The sequence below is a fragment of the Sorex araneus genome, chromosome 1 (assembly GCF_027595985.1).
Source record: "Sorex araneus isolate mSorAra2 chromosome 1, mSorAra2.pri, whole genome shotgun sequence".
NCBI classification, from domain to species: domain Eukaryota; kingdom Metazoa; phylum Chordata; class Mammalia; order Eulipotyphla; family Soricidae; genus Sorex; species Sorex araneus.
Window position 1 is genome coordinate 170,060,664 of NC_073302.1, and position 22,358 is coordinate 170,083,021.

Here is a 22,358-nt window from a genome sequence, read left to right on the forward strand (position 1 = left end):
TAACTGAATCCCCACCAACACTGTTTCCAGTTTTTCTGCTTGGCATTTCCCTTATAAGAAGTGATGATGAACACGTTCTCATATGCCTACTGTCTATTCAAATGACTTCTTTGGGAAGTGCCCGTTCATCACCTCTCCCCACTTTTCTGATGGTGTCACTGGTTTTTAGCTGCTGAGCTTTGTGAGTGCCTTATGTATCCTAAATATCAGTCCTCTTGTCTATTGCATTGCATGCAAATATTTTCTCCCGCTAATTGAGTGCCTTTTTATTTTAGCCCATGTTTCTTTGGCCAAGATATTTAATGCAGTCTATTTATTTATTTATTTATCTCTGCCAATAAAACAAATCATTGAAGATACCTCTGAGGTCCATGTCCTAAAGAGTCCAGCCTGTTTCCCTCAGTGTCTTTTATGGATTCTGGCCTAATCTAGAGGTTATTAATATACTTTGAATTAGTTTTTGTGTACTGTGAGAGGTGTAGACTCAGTCTCTTTTTTTGTATGTACCTGTCAGTTTTCTCAACACTATTTGTTCAACATGCTTTCCTGGCTCCTCTTTCTATACCCACAACTTGTTCCTGGGTTGATGGCCCAGCACATCTAAAGACATCAGAAAGAACACTGTTTGGAATCTTTGGCAGATAGGTCCCTGAGTCAGAGTGCAAGACCTTATGATTTTGTAGCAAAGGCCAAACATCAATGGCAAATAACTACACTTTTTTTGAGAAACAACTTTGTCCTGCTACTGAACCTTAGTAGAAATTGAGGTTGAGGGGGCTGGAGCTGATAGCACAGCAGGTAGGGCATTTGCCTTGCACGCGGCCAACCCGGGTTCGAATCCCAGCATCCCATATGGTCCCCTGAGCACTGCTAAGTGTAATTCCTGAGTGCAGAGCCAGGAGTAACCCCTGTGCATTGCTGGGTATGACCCAAAAAGCAAAAAAAATTTTTTTTAATTAATTAAAAAAAAAGAAATTGAGGTTGAATCACGAACTAACAAGATTTTACGTCATCTGAGCAACCCATCATTAACTAGATGTAGGATAACATGGGATTGTGTTTCTAGCCTTGCTGCAGGGAATTTGGTTTACCTTAACTCAATGTTCTTTCTGTATGGACACAGGAAGACAGTTAATATGCTTTGTAACTTGGGAGCTGACTCCAATAATATTTACTCCTGGGCATCTGCTTTCTCAACTCAGTTGTCCTTAGTTCCTAGCACCCCAAAAGGAGGGTCCCAACGAGGGATGGAATGAACCCAGGGCAAGCTGTGAGCTACCCTGGCATCTACATGGGCAGGCCAAAGCGCCACAATACTCAACTATAAGTTGAGAGCATGGTCATAGACAAATGCTGTCATGATCCAAAAGTAACGACAAGACTAGGACCCTGCTGGGGTTAGGAAGACTAACCTGACCTGAGAACTGTGGTCTGGAATATATAGTGAATATCCTCAGGAAGAAGCAAACTTTAAGTCTGATATATTTCTTACTGTGCTCATACTGAATGACATTGCTAGAAATATTAGAAATAAATTTACTATAACTATTTAAGCGGATTACTAGCTGAGGAAGGAAGAAAGGGACACACCCTGACACACCCTTATTTGGACCCCACCCTTGACCGGATCTCCCAGTAATCTCCTTAGATGAGATATTGTTACTCTCCTAGAGAAATGGTCTTACTCTTCTTTGTTGATTTGTTACTATTCAACCCACTTTTGTGTTACCGCCCTATGTAATTGCTATATAAACTAAGACTGTAAGAGACAGGGGGAAGACACACCAAGAGAGGACATGGGAGAAGAACAGAGAAGACATAAAAGCAGGGCAGGAGACAGAAAAGAGACAGAAGAAGACACAGAAGAGGACACATGGGAAGACACGGAAGCAAAGGAGACAGCAGAGACAGAAGAAGACACAGCAAGGAGAGGACAGAGACAGAGCAGAGTTAGAGAGACAGACAGAAGAGAGCACTGCGGTACACATAGAAGCAGAGCACAAGAAGGAGCCATCCCAATCTGGTCCACACACGGCGGCTTGAGAACACTGAATGTGAGCGGCACATGTGAAGGAGAGAGAGAGAGAGAGAGAGAGAGAGAGAGAGAGAGAGAGAGAGAGAGAGAGAGAGAGAGAGCTGCCCCGAGAGCCTGGGGACAACAGAAAAACACTTATCTATTGTCTCCCCCTCTCGCATGCGCCACCTTTGTAATTTTTTACAACTGAATGTCATCTGATCTACAAGTCATAAGGGTGAGTATATACGTGAAATATGGCGACTGGACCAAACAGGCTCCAAAGCTGTAAGCTATGAGGACATGAACTACGGTCTCCATCCCTGCTACCCTGCCTTTAGTTTATCAGTCTGCACCTAAAAATCTCACAAGGAGCTTTTACAATCAGCTGCTAGAGAAAGAGATGGGTCTGGTATATAAATGGCTCTGGATAACATTCAGGCATTACCCCAGCTGGAAAACTGCAACCTTAGAGCCCCTTTCTCAGTCTTGACAATGATAGGCGGAAGTTAAAATAGCAGTCCTGGTTGCTGAGTCTGCTTGGTATGAAATATGAAAGAAATGTGGCCAGCAGGGTATGTGTATGTGCGTGTGTGTGTGTATGTGTGTATTTAAATTTTTTACTTAGGCACCATGGTTTATAATGGTGTTAATAACAGCACTTCTGGCATAGGATATTCTGATTCTGAATGCACCACAGCCCATGTCAATCAGTGTCAACCCAACAATAGCCCGAGATTTACTACCAACACCTACCCTTTCGCCTTAACTTTTTTTAAAAAATTTAACTACTATATCTTGGGACACATGTTTGCTACAGTATTCGTTTTTACTGTTTTGATGTATACAGTTACCTCACCTCTGGACCACTAAAGTGCCCAAGCCCCTAACCAATGTTCCTACGTTATCTCCAGTCTGCCTCTTCTTTTTCCCCTGCCCCACACCCCTTCTTCTTTGGCATTTTCTCATTTTTCTAATTCAGGGCCAAGGATTTGCCCACACTGATGCCTATTAATCCCTCGTCTTGCTACTACTTAAATGATTTTATGTATTTATACACAGGTTCTGGTATTTGCCCTTCTCTCTCTAGCGTACTTCATTTAACATGGCATCTGACAGATCCACCCAGTTGCAGTGAAATGTAGGATTTCATCCTTCTTTCTGGTTGCATTGTATTCCACTATGTGAAATACCATGACTTTATTATCTAGTAATTTGAAGTACAGCTAAACATATGGTTATGAAAGAATTTATGGTATTTGGTCAGTAGTTCAGCCAGAATGGTCAGGGACTTGGGAGGAACATGACTGGAAAATTAGTTAGAAGGAAATTGAGAGAAGTGTGTGGAGAGACAAATGAGAGGGCAAAATACGTGACTACATTTGTAGCCCAAGATAGTATGTATTAAAGTGTGACCTCAAGAGAGAAGAATTTTAATAATCAGGCAGATAAGGTGAGCTGTTCTATAGACATTTGTTAGACTATTTTTTTCCAGAGACCCCTTGTCGTTTCCCAACTATGACTACTGAACTATGAACAAACTGGTCATGGTGATGAGGATGAAGATTACACAGGGGCTCAGCCAAAAGGCCTTCACTCAACAACAGAGCCTAAATGGCTCCTGGCATTGCTGCCAGCAACCTCTCAGGGGAGCAGGCCCCCACTCTGCAATCAGTATGCCACCATAGCCCAGAGTCCCGCCAGCCTCCCACAGGCAGCTTGATTCCACCCACTCACTCCCATCACGAAAGGCACAGCACTTGGTTCCTATAGGAACAGACACTTCCCCAGGATATAGATTTGCCTTTCCTACATGCAATGCTTCTGCATAATATATACCACCTGTGGAGTTACACAACACTTTAATATTGCCATGGTGTATAATACAAGCGTAACTTCTCATTGTGAAACATTTCACAGCAAAAGAAATGTAGCAATGGGCCAGGGTCATATTATTCACTGATCTGGCCCTGTTCTCAGCAGCCCACAGCAGCCCATCTGACCGCATGGTGAATGCCCTTTTTATAGGCTCACGTACAGTGAGCTTGCAGATCAAGTAGCAGCTTGTTGGACGGGGCTAGATTTTTTTCAGATGTTCAGATGTACTATTACACTGGTGTCCAATGCACAGCACTGTTTCTCCCATAAATAGGATTCACAGATCGAAAATGAAGGGTAAAAATGACAATGACACCACTTCACTACTATCCATAGTTAAAAAATATATCTATTGGGATTTTTTATTTTAAATGTTTATATAGAAGAACTGGGCTGGAGCGATGGCACAGCAGTAGGGCGTTTGCCTTGCATGCAGCTGACCCGGGTTCAATTCCTCCACCCCTCTCAGTGAGTCCGGCAAGCTACCAAGAGTATCTCTCCCGCACAGCAGAGCCTGGCAAGCTCCCCACTGTGTACTCAATATGCCAAATATAGTAACAAATAAGTCTCACGATGGAGATATTACTGATGCCCGCTTGAGCAAATTGCTGAGCAACGGGATGACCGTGACAGTGACAGTTTTCACAAATATACAAGGCCGCACTCAGCAGTGAAGAATTCTGGCCAGAAGGTACACAACACCAGAGAATGTTCTGGACCCCAGACTGAGCCGATAACACCAGGGTACCCCAGATGGAGCAGGTGCAGTATCCCCACCTTCTCCAGATGGAATGCCAGTGACCATGAGTTTCTACAAACATCGCTCCAGTATGTGGGGACCAGGACTATTTCTCCTGATATACAAAAAAATGCTCAGGAATGGCTCTTCCGCCCCTGAGCGGCCATGATCCCAGAGGCACACAGACCAGTCTCGGAAATGCAGCAGGTGCTGGCAGAAATGCTCCTGGACTGTGAACTATGGTCCCGTGCTGCCCCAGGAGAGGAAGGGTTTTTGTCCTCGGCCTTTTCCCCTTTGTGGCAGCATGGCGACTGCCACCTTTCAGAGCCAAATGAACAGAGAGGTAGGAGCTTGCAGTGATGCGGCGTGTGGGAAATCTCTTGATGGGGGGGGGCACAGAACCGGCCCTGCTCCCCGCCCAGACGAGACACCAAGCAGCTGCCCACGAACGGCTCCTCCAATCCTGAATGGCCATGATCATAGAAGCACACAAACCAATCTCGAAACACAGTGGCTGCTGGCAGAAATACCTCTGGACTTAATTACTAAAATACCAAAATTCCAAAACCATGCAGCCGCTGTTGCAGCTGTGCGACATCATATGGTCTTCATTATCAGCAATAGAAAACAAATTATCTAATGATGCCTTTTCAGCAGGTCTGATTGTTGGGGGAAAATTCCAAATAATAATAGTGGGTTTTCTGTTGAAAACTGAATGGAATCAAAGAAAAGAGGGAGTAAAGTGAAATTATCTGTCACACAGGCAGAGTGGGGTTGGGAGGGGGGTTATACTGGGGTTCTCGGTGGTGGAACATGTGCACTGGTGAAGAGATGAGTGTTTGATCATTGTATGTGAGACTTAAACCTGAAAGCTTTGTAACTGTTTTCACAGTGGTTCAATAAAAAAAAAAAAGTTTATATACAAATGAACTGGAGCCATAGCACTTTGGGTAGGGTGTTTGCTTTGCATGTGTTGCATGCGGCCAAACCGGGTGATTCCTCTGTCCCTCTCGGAGAGCCTGGCAAGCTACCACGAGTATCCCAACCACACAGCAGAGCCTGGCTAGCTACCCATGGTGTATTCGATACGCCAAAACCAGTAACAACAAGTCTCACAATGGAGACATTACTGGTGCTTGAGCAAATCGACGAACAATGGGGCGATAATGCTACAGTACTATATATAAATAATATACATTTAAAAAATGTTTATTAGGCACTGTGGTGATGAGTGAGGTATGGTAACAATATATTCCTAAAACATATAAAAACTTCAACTTCTAGGAACCAATTTTATCTTAATAAAAAGAAATTTTACAAACAGTGATTATTTGACCTGATGAAAGTGTTAATAAGGATTAGGTTTATTCAACTCAACACATTATATATTTTAAATATAAACAATGCTACACATTAATTATAAATCAAAGCTTGAGGAAGGTAAAAATGTACATTATCATTTGAACATTTGACAATATCCACCGTTCTTTTTCGTTCGTTTTGTTTTGGGCAGAGTCTCTGGCCCGAGCGCCTGGCTGTCTTCCCCAGGGCCCCTCGGAGGGGGTGGGCTCCAGCTTCCCTCCCCACCCTGACCAGAGCTCCCGCAGCTGAAGACCTCTACATCCTTAGCCACAGACATGTTCAAGGCCCCTCTCCACACGTTCGGACGAGCCTCACACATGAAGGTACCGGCAGAGGAACCCACGTGTGTGGGACCCAGGGCTGAGACCTCCAAGCCTACTCGGATCAGGACTGGGCCTCTTCCGACCAATTTCCCATTTTCCAGTAGCTAGGTGGTCACACCCAGGGACTGCCCCCAGTGCCCTGCAATCCCATAAATGGCCAACATTCAGAGACTTAAAACCAAGCTCTCGGAAGCACTCAGCCTCAAAGTGACTGCGCAACATCTTATAGCCTATTTCTCCCTCTGGGAGAACCAGCAGGTTACCGAGAGTTTCCTGCCCACATGGGAGAGCCTTGCAAACTCCCCATGGCGTATTAATATGCCAAAACCAGTAACAATGCTGGGTCTCATTTCCCTGACCCTGAAAGAGCCTCCAATGCAGCATTGTTGGGAAGGATGAGTAACGAGAGACTTCTAAAATCTCAGGGCTAGGACGAATGGAGATGTTACTAAGACCACTCAAAAAATTCGATGATCGACAGGATAATGATGATGATGATGATGATGATGATGATGTTTTGGGCTACACCTGGTGATACTCAGGGGCTACTCTCTGCAGAGTCACTGCATAGAGCTCAAGGAACGAAGGATTGCTGGGGTCAACAATGGACTTCAGCCCTTCAAATTATCTTCCTGGTCCCATCTTCCACTGCTCAACATAGGTTTAGTCAGCACCAAAAAAGCAGTAAAGGGAAGAAGGCATACAGACTGGATAAGAAGAAATAAAACTTGTCATTGCAATCACATGAGGTGTAGACAGAATACTCCAAAGAATGTATCAAAAACCCTTGGAAATGAGCAATTTCAGCAAAGTCATAGGATAAAAATTCAATACACAAAATGTGATTACATCTCGATAAACTCAGTAAACAACCGCAACTGAAATTTAAAACATAGTATCATTTAAACACAATACTTAATAAGACTTAAGTATAAACCTAATAATAACTGAGTAAGATGAGTATAAATTATAAAATGCTGAAGAAACAAATCAAAGATCTAAATAAATGAGATATTATACCATATTCAATGACCAAAATACTCAATAAGGTTGTCAATTGTCACTATATTTATCTGTATATTTAAACACTAGTCTAAAAACTGATTTAAGTACTAACAGCTTAAATATAGGTCAAACTAAACAAATATACATTGCTACATAAATAGAAAAGGGTTAAGATAAAAGCAAACTTCTCTCAAAACAAAATTTAGATGGTGGCTGCAAAATAAAAATACAAAATGTTTAAAGGATTGCAAAAGCCAGTAGCAAATACCAACCAAAATTAAATTTGGAATACCTGTATTAATACCAGAAAGAGTCCACTTTAGAAAACAATAACTCATAGGAAAAGAGAGAAAATTCATAATGACAAGGAGGATTAAAAAATCCTAGTGTTTCTGCACCAAATAAAAATATTTTTAAAAACAGAAACAAAAACTGATAGAACTTCATAGAAATCCAAAATTATGGCTGAAGACTGACACTTTTCACAATAATTGACAGACTAAATGCAAAGACAATAATGACATAAATGACCTGAAAAGCTATCAACTCAACTAACAGTTATACAACATTCTACCAAACAGCAATTGTACACTGTTAAGGCACAAATGACCTTCACCAACATACTTTATTCTGAGCCTACAAACAAGACTTGCGTAAATTTAAAAGGATTGAAATTGCAAAAGTAAACACAAAAGAATTTATATAGAAGTAAATGAGAGTAGGTTCAAAAACTTTCCAAGAACCATTAAGCAAACTAACATCTTCCAAGGTAAACCTGCAAAGTAATATGGAAATATTTTCAGAAATGTAAGGACTTCCCTATAAGGCAGTTTACATGGTCATCTCCAAAAGATCTAATAAGTGCCTGGTACATAAAATGTTTTATTTTAGTGGAAACTCATAAGTGTATTCTTTACCAAATGTTATCACCATTATTATAAAAAGTTAGTTCAAACTATTTTTTTCAAAATGCACTTTATACCTATTCATCTTAAGTTTCATTTGCAGAATAGTTCAGTATTTTTCCAACCATTCATGCCATTTTAGTAATATAAAGCACATTTTTAAAGCACATTTCATTAATTAAAATTAAGTAATCTTCAAGTATGTGTATCTTGCAATGTATACCTAACACCCCCTATTGAAGAGGTGCAAGGAATAATCATTAGCTTATTATTTAGTGTATCATAATACAGTTCTGAAAAAAATAGAACTGCATTCTCATTTTAAAAATAGCTTATTTTGATTTTTCTATTTGTTCTAAAACTTATTAGACTCTATATTTGTCATTTCATTGTCTAAAATATTTTCTATTTGAATCAATCACCCATTAATCATTGTAAATTCATGTGTACTAAGCGTTCTTATTCCTTTGTAGTGATGAAAAAAGATCCAAATGTTCAATAACTTGTTCATGGTAAATGAAAAAGACAGTGTTCAAATACAGAGTGTTCTATCTTTAGACCCTATCCATATTTTTTTAACATCACAGCACTACTTCTAAATTCAAAGAAAATATAATCTGAACTCCTATATAGATTATTGAGTGTAAATATCAAACAAAAAATATTGGTAGGTCATTTTCATTTTATCAAGTAACTTTGAAGATTCAGACTCCATCTAGGAGAGCCAGGAAGTCTATTTATCTGCAAACTCACACATATGCCTTATCCTGTATCCTAAACTAGCCATTCTTCTGAGTGTGCTGGGCATCCCTACTAACAGCAAACAGACATGCAGTAACGTCTTCACAGGACTGCCTACAGCCACCTCTAATTCCTCTCTTCTTATTCTCTGCTGAGCTTCTCCAATCAGGTTTTCATTTCCATCAATTCATTGAGATTGCTCTTTCATCAATAAGTTCCACACCGTCAGATACAAAAGTAAAATCCCCAGTCCTTGTCTAACCTGATTCATTATCAGCATATGACTTAAATTAATCATTCTCATTTTTTTCATTTGATGTTCAATATTTCTCTCTTGCTCCTGGCACTCAGCCTATTTTACTAGAAATTCCATCTTAGTCATTTCACCACTTCCCTCTCACCTTCCTGACCATATAGTTAGTATACCCCAGAGCTCAGCCGGCAGACCTCTTTCACAAGTAGCCACACACACATCTCAGGTGATCCAACATAGTCAGTCTATGGTAAGGATTCCCAAAATACTTTTCTAGAATTTTTATTTTTGGGGGGGTCATACCTGGTGACAACCAGAAGACACTCCCAGCTCAATGCTCAGAGATTGCTCTGGAAATGCTTCAGCAATGTTAAGAAGACCATGTGACCAAACCTACACTTCGCACACATAGCATGTGCCTAATACATAGTTATTGTTCTAGAGTCCCTCCAATGCTCACCTTTAACCCAAATTCCTTCAATCTAATATGAATAAAATACATCTCTTATAAAATGACTACAACCCACTTTTTTTTCTTTGGTATTCTTATTCAAATTAAATGCCCCTATATAGAGACATTTAAGTAAAAACCTTCACAATTATGTTAGTTTCTTCTCTAATATCTCATGTCTAATCCAACAGCAAACCAGGTCATCTCTTCCTTCAAAACATATCCAGCATCTACATATTCTGTATACTCCTCTCTGTTACCACCTCAATCTAAGACATCAACATCTCTCATTTAGAAAACATCATTGTGGGAAATGTGCACTGGTGAAGGGAAGGGAGTTGGAATACCCTATGACTGAGATCTAATCATGAACAACCTGTAACTTTACCTCACTAGGATTCAATAAAAAAAATTAAGAAACAAATAAACAAACAAACAAAAAAAAAAACATGGTCTGGAAACCCTGAAGAAAACAATGTTCTTAGTCATTTTCCTTTTTGAAAAGTTTTATTTATTTTTATAATTCATTACATTTAATAATCAAACACCAATCCCACCATTGCTGCCTTCCGACCACCACATTTCGAATGTTTCCACCCCAAATCCCAAATTGTACCCCTCAAAGCTTGGTACATCAGTGATGTAGAGTATGAGATGTCGCTCCAGGAATTCTAAAATTTAGAGTAAGATTATACAGCATTTTCACTCATGGGTTCTTTTTTAAAAAAATTTTTTCCTCTGTGGGCCACGTGTGGTGGTGCCCAGGGGTTACTTCTTGTTCTGTGTTCAGGAATTATTCTTGGCGCTGCTCGGGGTACTATATAGGATGCTGGGGATCGAACCCAGATCGGCCACATGCAAGGCAAAGCTACCAGCTGTACAAGTGCTCCACCCCATCTTCCATTTTTATAGCCAAGGGCTGATTATTCCACCTCCTTGAGAGATCACTCCCTCTGAAAGAAGGAAAAAGGTGAGGCCCACTGAGATAAGAATGTAGCTGCTTTATCTTACATATGTATGCATTAGGCTTTCACAAAGAGATGAAAGATGTAGTTGTTTATGCAGTCTTTCTAATCCAGTCTGACATAACAGGGTAGGGAAGAAGGGATTCAAGATGCAATCTTACCTAAAACGGCACAGGTAGAGAGTACATCTCCTGAAAAGCACCTTGGAAACCTGATAGACACTACACTATGAATCAAGAAAAGGGAGTCCTGTAATCTGGCACCCAACAGTGAACCAATACAACATTTTTCCAGGGTCAGAAGAGTACAGCAGCTTAAAGTCCATGGTTTCAAGTGGCCAACCCCAGTTCAATCTCTGGTACTGCATACAGTTCCCGAGCACCACCAGCAATAATCCCTGAGCACAGCTGTGTATAGCCCAGCAAAACCTCCCCACCCTTCTCAAAAGGACACATTTCCAGCATCCAAGAAAGTCACCATGAGATCTTCACAGGTTACTCTCTTGTATAATCTGATCATGGACAAATCAATAGATTGAAATATGAGAATGAAGCTTAAGCTCAATAAAGGATACCGCTTTCAGAGTAAAATAATTCTTAGATAGCAGGTTTGTTTTACCTTAGACTCTTACCAGATGTCTGGAAGTCTGAGGCAGATTCCTCCTGAGGTATTAACATGGAGGGACTCTCATAAGTATGCCTTGTCCCAATGCTACACAGATAGAATCCAAGACTAAGTAGACTTATCCTAACCTTGGATGACATTCTAATCAACCAAAATATGGTAAGAGCACTAGTCCTGAGTCAAGAAACCTGTTACGTTAGTTTTGCCATTAATTGTAGGACCTTGAATAGGAAAAGCATTATGAATTCTTACAGCTATAAATTGCATGATTCTGTGATTTATTTACTGTGTACATACTATTTCTCAGTCACTGAGTTGCCGTGAGTTATATGAATAATTTTTAAAAGTTTATACACTGATACTTTAGAATTTAAATAAACAGAAGACAACCTAAATATTCCTACATCTTCATTAGTCACAGAGAAGATAGCCTGAAAAAGCAAATTAAGTATGTACCTTTCAGTGCTGTAGTCTTTTCTTTTTCATCTGGACCTCCCTGCTGGATGTGTGCCATGCTTTTCCAAATTGGCAACAAAATTAAAGAGTTCAAGGAAATAGACATCAATCTTCAGAAGACAGTCTAGAATGAATGAAAGCAATAAATTAAGCTCTACTCAATCCTACCTACTCCATGAGAACTTCCTAGATCCTCCCTGTTGGAATTAATCTCTCTGCCCTGATTTCCAACTGTACTTTGTTGATACTCCTATCACAGTACTTATCACAGCCTGCCTTGCATTATTGTTATTTATGTATTTGTCTGAGTCAGCTAACAGATTACAAGACCCAGGACAGAGGAATCAAGTTTTTGTCATCTTTATTTATGTCTTTCACATCAACAAACACAATATCTAATACATAAAGATACCTTATGTTGCTAAATTTAATTTTACGAAATGTACATTATTTAGGCTTTATTTTCTATTATTTCATGTTTCAAAACTCTCTCCAAGTGGTTTTAAAATCTTGATTTTTAAAAAAATTAACTGTAAGCTTTTGGTATTCATAAGGGTCCAATGTCTTTTTTTCCTGAACAAGCAATCAGAAGAAAAAAATATGCAAATATACAAATGGCTTTAAACTACCACTAGTATAATTTAAAATATAACTCTAAGAAAGAAATAAGACTTATAAAAATAAAACTATGCTCAATTTAGTGTCTATAAACCATACTCCATAAATGGCACTCATGTAGACAATCATAAAAGTGTAATTAAAATATAATTTTCGCTACTTGGGTCAAAGAGAGGTATTAAAAATATAGATGGTTCTTCCCAGGGTACCCACAAACAGGAAAAAATACCACTCCCAAAGCTTGAGAAAAAAATATGTGTGTGTATACATACACACACACACAAACACACACACACAGAGGAATAAACCAATTCTGACAATCCATAACTATTAATAAAATTATATATAAAAATTACATGCATGACAACAATAAGATTGACTATTCCTCTTATTGAGGAACTCAATTTGCTGCCCACAAAGAAACGCCTCTTTCCATTCAAAAGCACACTTGAAATATCCCTAAAAATCAAAGCATTTCATAGTAAAGAAAAATGTGCATAAAATACTTTCTAAAAATACAGGAAATAAATATTTTTAATTATAAATGTTTCAAATGGTTATAAATTAATGCTGCTCTTATCTCCACTCTCACTGTGGTTGGGAGGAGTCAGGAAGGGTCCTCTGGCCCTTGACAAAATATTAAACCTCACTGCATCATTTTCTACACTATAGAATGGAAAAGATAATCATGCTTTCCTTGTAACATTACAGTGAGTAGAACATTTAGCATAGTGTCTGATGTGTTATTGGGTGCTCAATATATACTGTCTTCTATATTTAACTGTAAATACAGCCTGGTTTCACCATTTTCACAACTGTGTGGCCACGAACAAGTCATTTATCATCCAAAATCTTCAGTTTACTCATTTATGAAATGCAGCTCAGATAACAGTGGTTGAGAATTAAATAGTACAGAAGGTATGAATAGTGGTTGCTGCTGTTACTAGGAGTATAACTGCTTTGCAGTTGTATGAGATTTCAGCATAAGACTAGAGGGGCCTACAAGGTAGGACAGGGGTAAGGTGCTGGCCCTGCATACTGCTGACCCTGGTTCAAGAGACCCAGCACCTTATGGTTTCCTAAGCACCACCACCAGCACTGAGTTAGGAGTGGTCCCTGAGCACTGTCCGGTATGGACCCAAAATAAAATAAAAGAATGATAAGAATGTGTGAGTACTTTTGATTGGGAAGTCATTTTCACATATTATGAAAAGTGGCTGTTACTTTTCTTCTATGAACTGGTAACTTAAAATCCTCTAAATTCTACTTATATTTGCCTATTTGAGTCTCTAGTCTTTAAGGAAGCATATGCTAGTCAATAGGGCAGTGAAGTGCAGGACACCTGGGATTAATTGTTGAGAAGCAGATACAGTCATTGTTCGTGTAAGGACTCACTCCTGCTATCAAAGCAAACTGCTACGCAGTCACAAATAAAATATATATGATCCAACTGAACATTATAATGCTGGTATACAATGTAGTCTTCAATGGCCAGAGCAATAATGCAGCAGACAGGGTGCTTGCCTTATACGTGGTTGACCTGAGTTTGATCCTGGCATCCCATACGGTCCCCCAAGCACTGCCAGGAATAATTCCCAAGTGCAGAGCCCAGAGTAACCCCTGAGCATGCTGGGTATGGTTCCCAAACAACAATAACAACAGAACACAGTCTTCATAAGGCTTATCTATTTATAACCAAGAATGAGTCTAATTTGTCCCACGTTTATGCACATTTCACCAGCAACTCCTTATTATACATCACACTGCCACAAAAATTGAGAAATGTTCATGAGAGATTCCATGCAGTTTGCAAACCACTCCACAACTCATTGAACTACCTACCTGCATTTTTAATCTAGCCCTCTTGCATTTTTAATCTATCCCTCTACTTCTTCAAAATGTCTTCGAAATTATGATTTCTAAAAATAGAGCAATTCATATGATCATTTTACTGTGACCTTAATAAAGATAAAATTACACACATTTTTGATGGTAAACCCTGGTTTCCGTTACTGGCCTGCATACACACACACACACACACACACACACAAAACTAGGATCTAACATAGTCTACAGTCCAGATGACAGTAAACAATACTGTATTATGTACTTGGAAAAGGCTGAAAGTAGAGCTTAAAAGTGTTCACCATACACACCTAAGTAACTACTTTCATGATATAAACACATATCAAATAATCACATTGTTCACCTTAAATTTATACACTCTCAGATGTCAATTATATCTCAATAAAATCGAGAGAGAAAAAAAAAAAACCTCTGAGTAATCTACATCTCTACTGTTTAAAAACTCACCCCCAAGGCCAGACATTGTGTCTACGCCTATCACTCTGACATGACTGGAATTCAACAGATATGAATAGAAGACAAAAGACATATGAATCATGTTTTAAAGAATAATTTTCAAGATTTTCAACATTAAATAATAATTAATAATCATTTTCATTTGATATGAGACAACCTAAAAATACATGCAGCAATTTACCAAAGGGATAATATGTAAGTAATGATGATATATATGAGACAACTAATTACTATCTGTGACTCTAAGCCTTACAGTAGCAGATGCAAAGCCAGTAAGCATAAAGCAAAAGCAATTTGTCTGTTGCTCTCTTATTCACTGAGTTAGATTTTTACCCTCTCAAGTTATTTTCCATGACTGTGGCACAGCTGGTGAAGGTAAATCAGGAACATTATAAATTCCCAATTTAGTTTCTCCTAATAAAAATTCAGAGTTATAACCTGCATGACCACAGATAAACACCACTGAAAATACAGCTAGCAAGCCATTTGGTACATTTGATATATATTAATATGTGCACTCGACATAGTTTATTTAGTATTATCTGATGGAGGTGAGGTTATAGGGAATAAAGTGGTAGAAGGTTTTACTGATGTGAACTGGGACACGGTTGACATGCTGTATACTTCATGATAACTACTGCTGTTTAAATATGGTTTCCGAGAAACGGTTACAGTATAAACTAGATTCAAAACATCTCAGTTTGCGATTTCATTCTGTGAACTACACAAAGCAATTATCATATCTTCTTCCCTTCTATGATTCTAACAGAGAATCCACTATGTATAAATAAGGCTATAAATAACTTGTCGTGTGCAATCTTTATCCAGTCAGCAGTAAAATATGAAACAGTAGTTGAACTGTTTGCTTAAAATATGGTATGAACACATAATTATACAGAAAATACAGGAAAATCTTAACTTTATGTTTTTAGACAGGTATCAAATAGAACTTTGTATCTATGATTCTGCATCAGATGCCTTTTCTACCTCACTGTCCGAATGCAAGGATAACAATACAAAATATATTAAATTTAAAACTGGATTAATTCTCTGGTACCCTTAAAACAAATCTGATCCCACGGAATCTATGTTCATTAATCCAACATATGAAAAGACACCTCAAAATTGCCCACTGGAAATCAGAAGTACAGTAAGCAAACTGGCACTAGATTTTCTAGAGATCCACCAAATTAGTTAGATGCTGCTAACCTGTAACCGTTGCTTATCTGTTCGGCTTACAGTTTTGAAGCACCAGACAAAAAAATTAAAAGAAGAATGAGGAAGTTGAAGCCCCAGGTTAAAATTTTAAATTACCATAGTAGTTAACAGTGGTTATTCATTTTATTCAACAAATAATACATACAATTCATGCCTTACAAAGTCAGCAAGGAATTTTTTAAAGCAGCAAAATTCTCTTATCCCAAAAACAATCATAAAGCTTTGAACTTCCAGGTCTCTACAAAATATTTTCCCTCACAACAGACAACCATCATTAAGCCACGCTATCAATTACAGAAAATAAACTGTGACCCTGAATTGGTCAGCACAGGACATTTTGTACACTGCAATAAGCCTCTTCTGGGTTAGGCCTAGGCCTAAGTAGAATATTCTAAAACTTTCTCCTTAACCATTGTCCACAGGGACATAAAAAGGTAGAGACTCTTCCTATGAGCAAGGGACTCAAAAACTTTACTTCTCAGGATCAGGAGACAGTACAGCACCTAGGGTGCTGTATGACTCAGACTCAGTCCCTGGCACCAGAAAGTACTCAAGCATTCCCAGGTGTGATTCTGGAGCACCCAGGTGATCCCTGCATCACAGGGAGTGAACTGCACATGCTCAAGCCCCAACATTGAACTGCCAGCCCAGCTGGCCCAAGATCCCTGGGAGGGGCCCCAGAGACTACTGCACACCAGTTGGGAGTGTTCCTTCCCTGTCACCCTGCAACGCGCACACCTCACCCCAACCCCTGTCCTTTTGTAACAAATTTTATTGGTAGAGCTCCTTTACTACAGTATAGTAAACTCACGGAGAAGCCCTTCTCTTGAAAATGAACTCAGAAAATAACATTAATCAGCATTTATCATCAGCCAAATTAATAAAAACGAAAGAAAATCAGGGTCAGAGAGAGAGCACAGAGGTTAAGGCGCTTGCCTTGCTCTGAGTCGTCTCCTGGCCTGACCCTGGCATGGCATACCAGGATACAGCAGGGTTAGCCCGGAGCACTGCCAGCAGCGATCTCTGAGCACCGCTCTGTGTGATGCAGCCTCCCACCCCACAGAAAGAAAGAAAATCAAAATAATCTAGTATCTGCAGAAACAGTATTTGATAAAATATTTTAAAAGAGAAAAGCCATCGCAAACTAGTAATAGAAAGAAATATCCTTAACAAGACAGACTGGTTCAAAAACAAAGTTCAAAGAGTCAAATTAGTTTTCATGGTAATATATTACAGTTTTCGTCAAGTTCAGGTGCCTGAAAGGAATGTTTATTATTACCACTTTACTATACTCACTTATATTGTCCAAGTTTTCCAAAGATGCTAGCAAATATGGGAAGATATGGAAAAATAGAATGTATAGGGATTCAAAATAGGAAAATAAAATTATCAATATTTGTATATAAAACAACAGTGACAAACAGTATTAAGAAACAATTTTATAGAATAAAAACAAAAGAAGAATCTAGTTATTAGGAGTAAAAAGAAAATTTCACAAGATGATTTGCTATAAAAATTATACAAAGTATATTTTGGGCTGGAACGACAGCACAGCGGGTAGGGCGTTTGCCTTGCACGAGGCCGACCTAGGTTCGATTCCCAGCATCCCATATGGTCCCCCAAGCACCGCCAAGAGTAATTCCTGAGTGCAGAGCTAGGAGTAACCCCTGAGCATCACTGGATGTGGCCCACACAAAGTATATTTACAAATATCAGGAAGAACAAACTTGAAGTTTAGTAAAGGCATTATCAAAATATAAAATTAAAATCAGTTGTAAAAATAAAAGCCTTGTGAATCCTACATATAGAAAAGAATATTATGAATTGACTATTACTAAATGAGATTAAGTAAAACTGCAATACATGGATATATAGAAAGAAGAGTCACTACTATGAAAATATCCACTGTCCTTTAACTGACTAATAGATTAAATTATATTTCATTCTAATCCGTAATGCTTCCTACAAAATTTAGAAATGTAACTTCAAAAGTCTATGGAAGGATAGATAATAGCTGAAACTCTCCAAAAAATAAAAATAAGCTAAGAAATTATCATCCCAGGTACCACACTAGTTAAGACAGTATTTTACTAGTATTGAAACAAATGCATTTAACCGATAGAATGGCTCTCCAAAATAGGTTGGCATAATACTCATGTGATACAAAGAACAGTGCCATAGCACGGGGAAAGGAAGGACTAGCCAGTATGAAAATTAATTTAAAAAGAAAAATGAAATTAAAGATCTGCCTCATGCTATTCACCAATTTTGAATAGATTATGGACCAAAAAAAGCACAATTTTAGATATTTAAAATTTTGATGTAGCAACGAGGAATATGCCCATGGTGAAATACTAATTGCACTAACTAGAAGAAATTAGAAAATCTAATTCCAAAGCTAAAAAGAATATGGTGGTGATTTTTATTCATAATCAACATACTGATTAGTATACTACTTTGGAAAAAAATACATGAAATTTCAAGTAAAATGTTCTCATCATATTCAATCCAGCAATCTCCTGTATGATCCATTAACTGGCGAGAAAACAGACATGACAAATTTCCCCAAATATTCACATCATCGAAAGAAACATTTCATTTATTATCTTTGGTTGCATAATAACCTCCAAATATAGTGCCCCTCCCACAAGCAAAGACCATTTACAATCTCCTACAGTTTCTATGGATCAAAACTTGGGATCAAGTCCAAAAGGAAGTTCTGGCTCAGGTTCATGAGGTTTCAATTAAGATATATTGGCAAGGTCTGTGGTCCTCTACTGGGGTTAGAAATGGCTTGCTCATACATATGAATAATTGGTTCTGGTTGTTGCTAGAATCCTAGGTACCCTCCCACACAAGCTTCTCCGACACAAGTCTGCTTGATTATCACCATAATACAGCTGCTTTCTTTCTCCACAGGGATGGCTCTAGGAGAGCAAGGGAAAACACCAAAAAATCTCACCATTGCTTCCTTGATAGGGCAACTGGCAGAGACAGCAACCTTCTCCAAGGTAGAAAATGTTCACACAAAGGCATGGCTATCAAGAAGCAAGGAGCAATGAGAGCATTTTTTTCTTTTAGTGAGTCACAGTGAGGGTACAGTTACAGATTCACACCTTTTCGTGATTGTTTTGCCCTCCCAGTATGAACCCAGATTCCCTCCCCCCCACCCCCCCATCCCATCCTCCCCACCCCACCCCGCCTCTGTGGCCAGGGCATTCCAATTTGTTCTCTCTCTCTCCTTTTGGGTGTTGTGGTTTGCAATAGGGGCATTGAGTGACCATCGTGTTCAGTCTCTAGTCTACTTTCAGCACGCATCTCCCTCCCTGCACAGGATCTCCAATCACATTTTACTTGGTGTTCCCTTCGCTATCTGGGATGACTTTCCACCAACATGTGAGGCCCGCTTCCAAGCTATGGAGCCAACCTCCTGGCATTATATACTACTATTCTTGGATGTAAGTCTCCTACTATGTTATTTTATATTCCATAGATGAGTGCAATCTTTCTATGCCTGTCACAATGGGAGCATTTTTAATCTGGCCAACTAGGAAGGAAAAATCTGTTCTCCAATTAATACTGTGTATAGTTCTTACATCACTAGCAGTCTAAGAACTGCAAGATTAGGTGATACTGGCACTGTACAGACACTACAGTATAACTAAAAAACAGCCTACACACAGCTTAGGCTGTCACACTTAGGGAACCTGCTAGACTACCATCATATGGGCAGCTCGTATCTGATGAACTGCATCATCTGAACAAAGAAGTAAGTGATGTTCGACTGTATTAATGGAGATAACAAATAAGAGATGGAAGTGAATAACCATAACTATACTGGAAAACATAGGTAAACTTTCCACTTTGTATAACTCTTAAAACAAAGCTAAAAGAAGCATTTATTTGGTATCATAATTTAGCTGATAAATCTGTAAAAACAAAAACTATATCAAGTGACAAAGGTTGTGGTGGGGTTGGTGATAAGAGTATAGCAGCCTCCCAAATTAAAAAGGGTTTAAATGGCCTGAGAAATTTGGAGTAAAATTAAAAAACACACCTTACTAAGAAAAATATTTGCATACTAAACATCAGATAAAGGGCTACAATCCAAAATAAATAAAGCACTAAAAAAGCTTAGCAACCACAATGACAACAAAATCAAAAAATAACCCCGTCAAAAAATGGTGAAGAGGATATGAAGAGACACTTTTCTGGAGAAAACAAGGGATGGCCAGTAGACATATGAAAATGTGTCCAGTATCACTTATTATCAGAGAAATGCAAATCAGAGACACAATGAGGTACCATCTCACACAAGGAAGAATGGCACACATCGCACACTGGAAACAGTATTGGAGGGATGGGGGATATGGTCAAAAGGAACCCCCATCTGGTTCAGTCTCTCCAGAAATCAGTGTGGCAATTCTTAAAAAAATAGTATTAGAACTTTCACATGACCAGCGATTCCACTGTTGGCATCTACCCCCAAAACACACAAAAAATAATTAATTCATATTCACCTCTATGTTCACTGAAGCACTAAATACTATAGCCAGTGAACATCAACAACCCCAAGAGCCCAATGACATAAAGTCATTTAGTTTAAGGGCTGGAGCGATAGCACAGCAGGTAGGGCATTTGCCTTGCATGCAGCCGAACCGGGTTCGATTCCTCCATCCTTCTCGGAAAGGGCAGCAAGCTACCGATAATATCCCGTCCGCACAGCAGAACCTGGCAAGCTACCCGTGGTATATTCGATATGCCAAAAACAGTAACAAGTCTCACAATGGAGACGTTACTGGTGCCCATGTGAGCAAATCGATGAACAACTGAGGACAGTGCTACAGACAGTGCATTGTCATTTATGAATAAAGACTGCAACTACACAGAGGAATCTTACGGTATGCTATTTGCTGCAATGTGAATGGAACTGAAGGGTATCAGGTTAAGTGAAGTAAGTCAAAGGGAGAAAGACAAACATCAGATGATCTCACTATCTGAGGTAGGAACAAAGCTATGAAAAAGACAATATCTAACAATGGCTATAAATCTCGGATTACTAAAATTAATGGGAGTAAAACAAAGAGGTGGACTAGAGGTAACAAGGTCATTGGTCCTGGGCACTTTGGCAGTTGTGAGGTATAGTAACTTTGTACATCAAAACCATAAACGTTACCTCTAATGCAACCATGTCACCTAAACAAAAAAGTAATACCAGTTTTTAATTAAAAAAAAAAAGACCATAATTCCTCACAGTAGCTCCTCTGGAAAAGAGAGAAAGGCAAGATGTGGGAAAAAATTAGATGCCAAGAAAATCACTAAGATTATTTTGAGGCTTGGAGTGGTAAACTTATTCATTATAATAGCTAATAACTTGTTTGAACATTTCATATACAGTACCACTTTCAAATCAGTATGCAACATTTATATAATCACAAAGTTGTGATGGTAAGCATATAAATTTTTTAACCAACAATGTATTTTAATGTAAGCAATAATGCTAGAACTAATCTTTAGTAGCACTTACATATTTTAATTTGTTATTTGGGGCATTTTTCTTCAAACATTGTGTTAAGAATTTAATCTTTATATTTAGTCAGAAATTTGGAAAAAGAGTAAAGAATAAACTTCAAAGCAGTGATATATCAAAAAATATTATATTACTATAACAGATTCTTTGCCTGGTTTGAAGTAAAACGAGTATTTTAAATGAGAATTCATGTTACCCCAAAAAGCTTTGAACCAACCATATTTTTAAAAATCCTAAGTATTTTTGAAACCTCTATTAAAGTAATATCCCAACTTTAAAGCGAAAATGTTATGAAATACAACTACAAATTTCTGAAAATGTCAATTGTCAGTTATGTTTTTGTTCTTTCTTGGAAGCATTGCAAGTCAAATCTGCCTTGGAGGATATACAAATGATTAAATATTTTAAATGCTGGCATCAGGGCAGCGTAAGCAATTTGAAAATGAAGGAGGACTAAGAATTCAATTCAGAATAATGGGTCCCCTCAGCTTCTAAAGGATGGGCTCATCTAGTCACAATTATAATATTTCCCACAGAGGATCATCTGCCAGTCTTTCAACATGACACAAAAATAGATTTTAATTCTGAGGGAAAAAAATAACTTTTCTTGTTTTTCCAAAATAAGGTATAAAAGGAAAATGCTGTAACAGCAGCCACTGGAGAGGGTGGGGGAGGCTTGATGTTAAAATGAGAGTAAAACAAGCATAAAACATATCTGCTGCGTTTTCTAAACATTAACATTTTCTTAAACGAATTTCTATTTGTTTAAAAGACAAATGCTGAAAACACTGCTTTTTTTTTTCTGCATGAGCTAAACTTCCCTTCATTGAAAAATGAATGTTGATGCAACTCCCTTCTATTGGTACAGGAATCAGCTCCCCGGAAATTATGAAGCTGCCTAGTCTAACAAAGAACTAGCACCAATGCCTAGTGACATATATATTTAAAGGTCTA

The 22,358-nt window shown here is 38.5% G+C and overlaps 1 protein-coding gene across 4 annotated transcripts in view; it reads right to left on the reverse strand.

Annotated features, from left to right (window-relative positions):
• Positions 1 to 22,358, reverse strand: part of FAM172A (family with sequence similarity 172 member A) — a 452,093-nt gene that overhangs the window by 413,296 nt on the left and 16,439 nt on the right. For 2 of the 4 annotated variants that reach the window (XM_055119959.1, XM_055120017.1), the window contains exon 2: positions 11,717 to 11,840. The exons of the other annotated variants lie outside the window; for them this stretch is intronic. In XM_055119959.1, coding sequence (XP_054975934.1) covers positions 11,717 to 11,822 — 106 coding nt within the window. In that variant the 5' untranslated portion in view covers positions 11,823 to 11,840. The remainder of the gene's footprint in view (positions 1 to 11,716; positions 11,841 to 22,358) is intronic. 4 annotated transcript variants of the gene reach the window in all.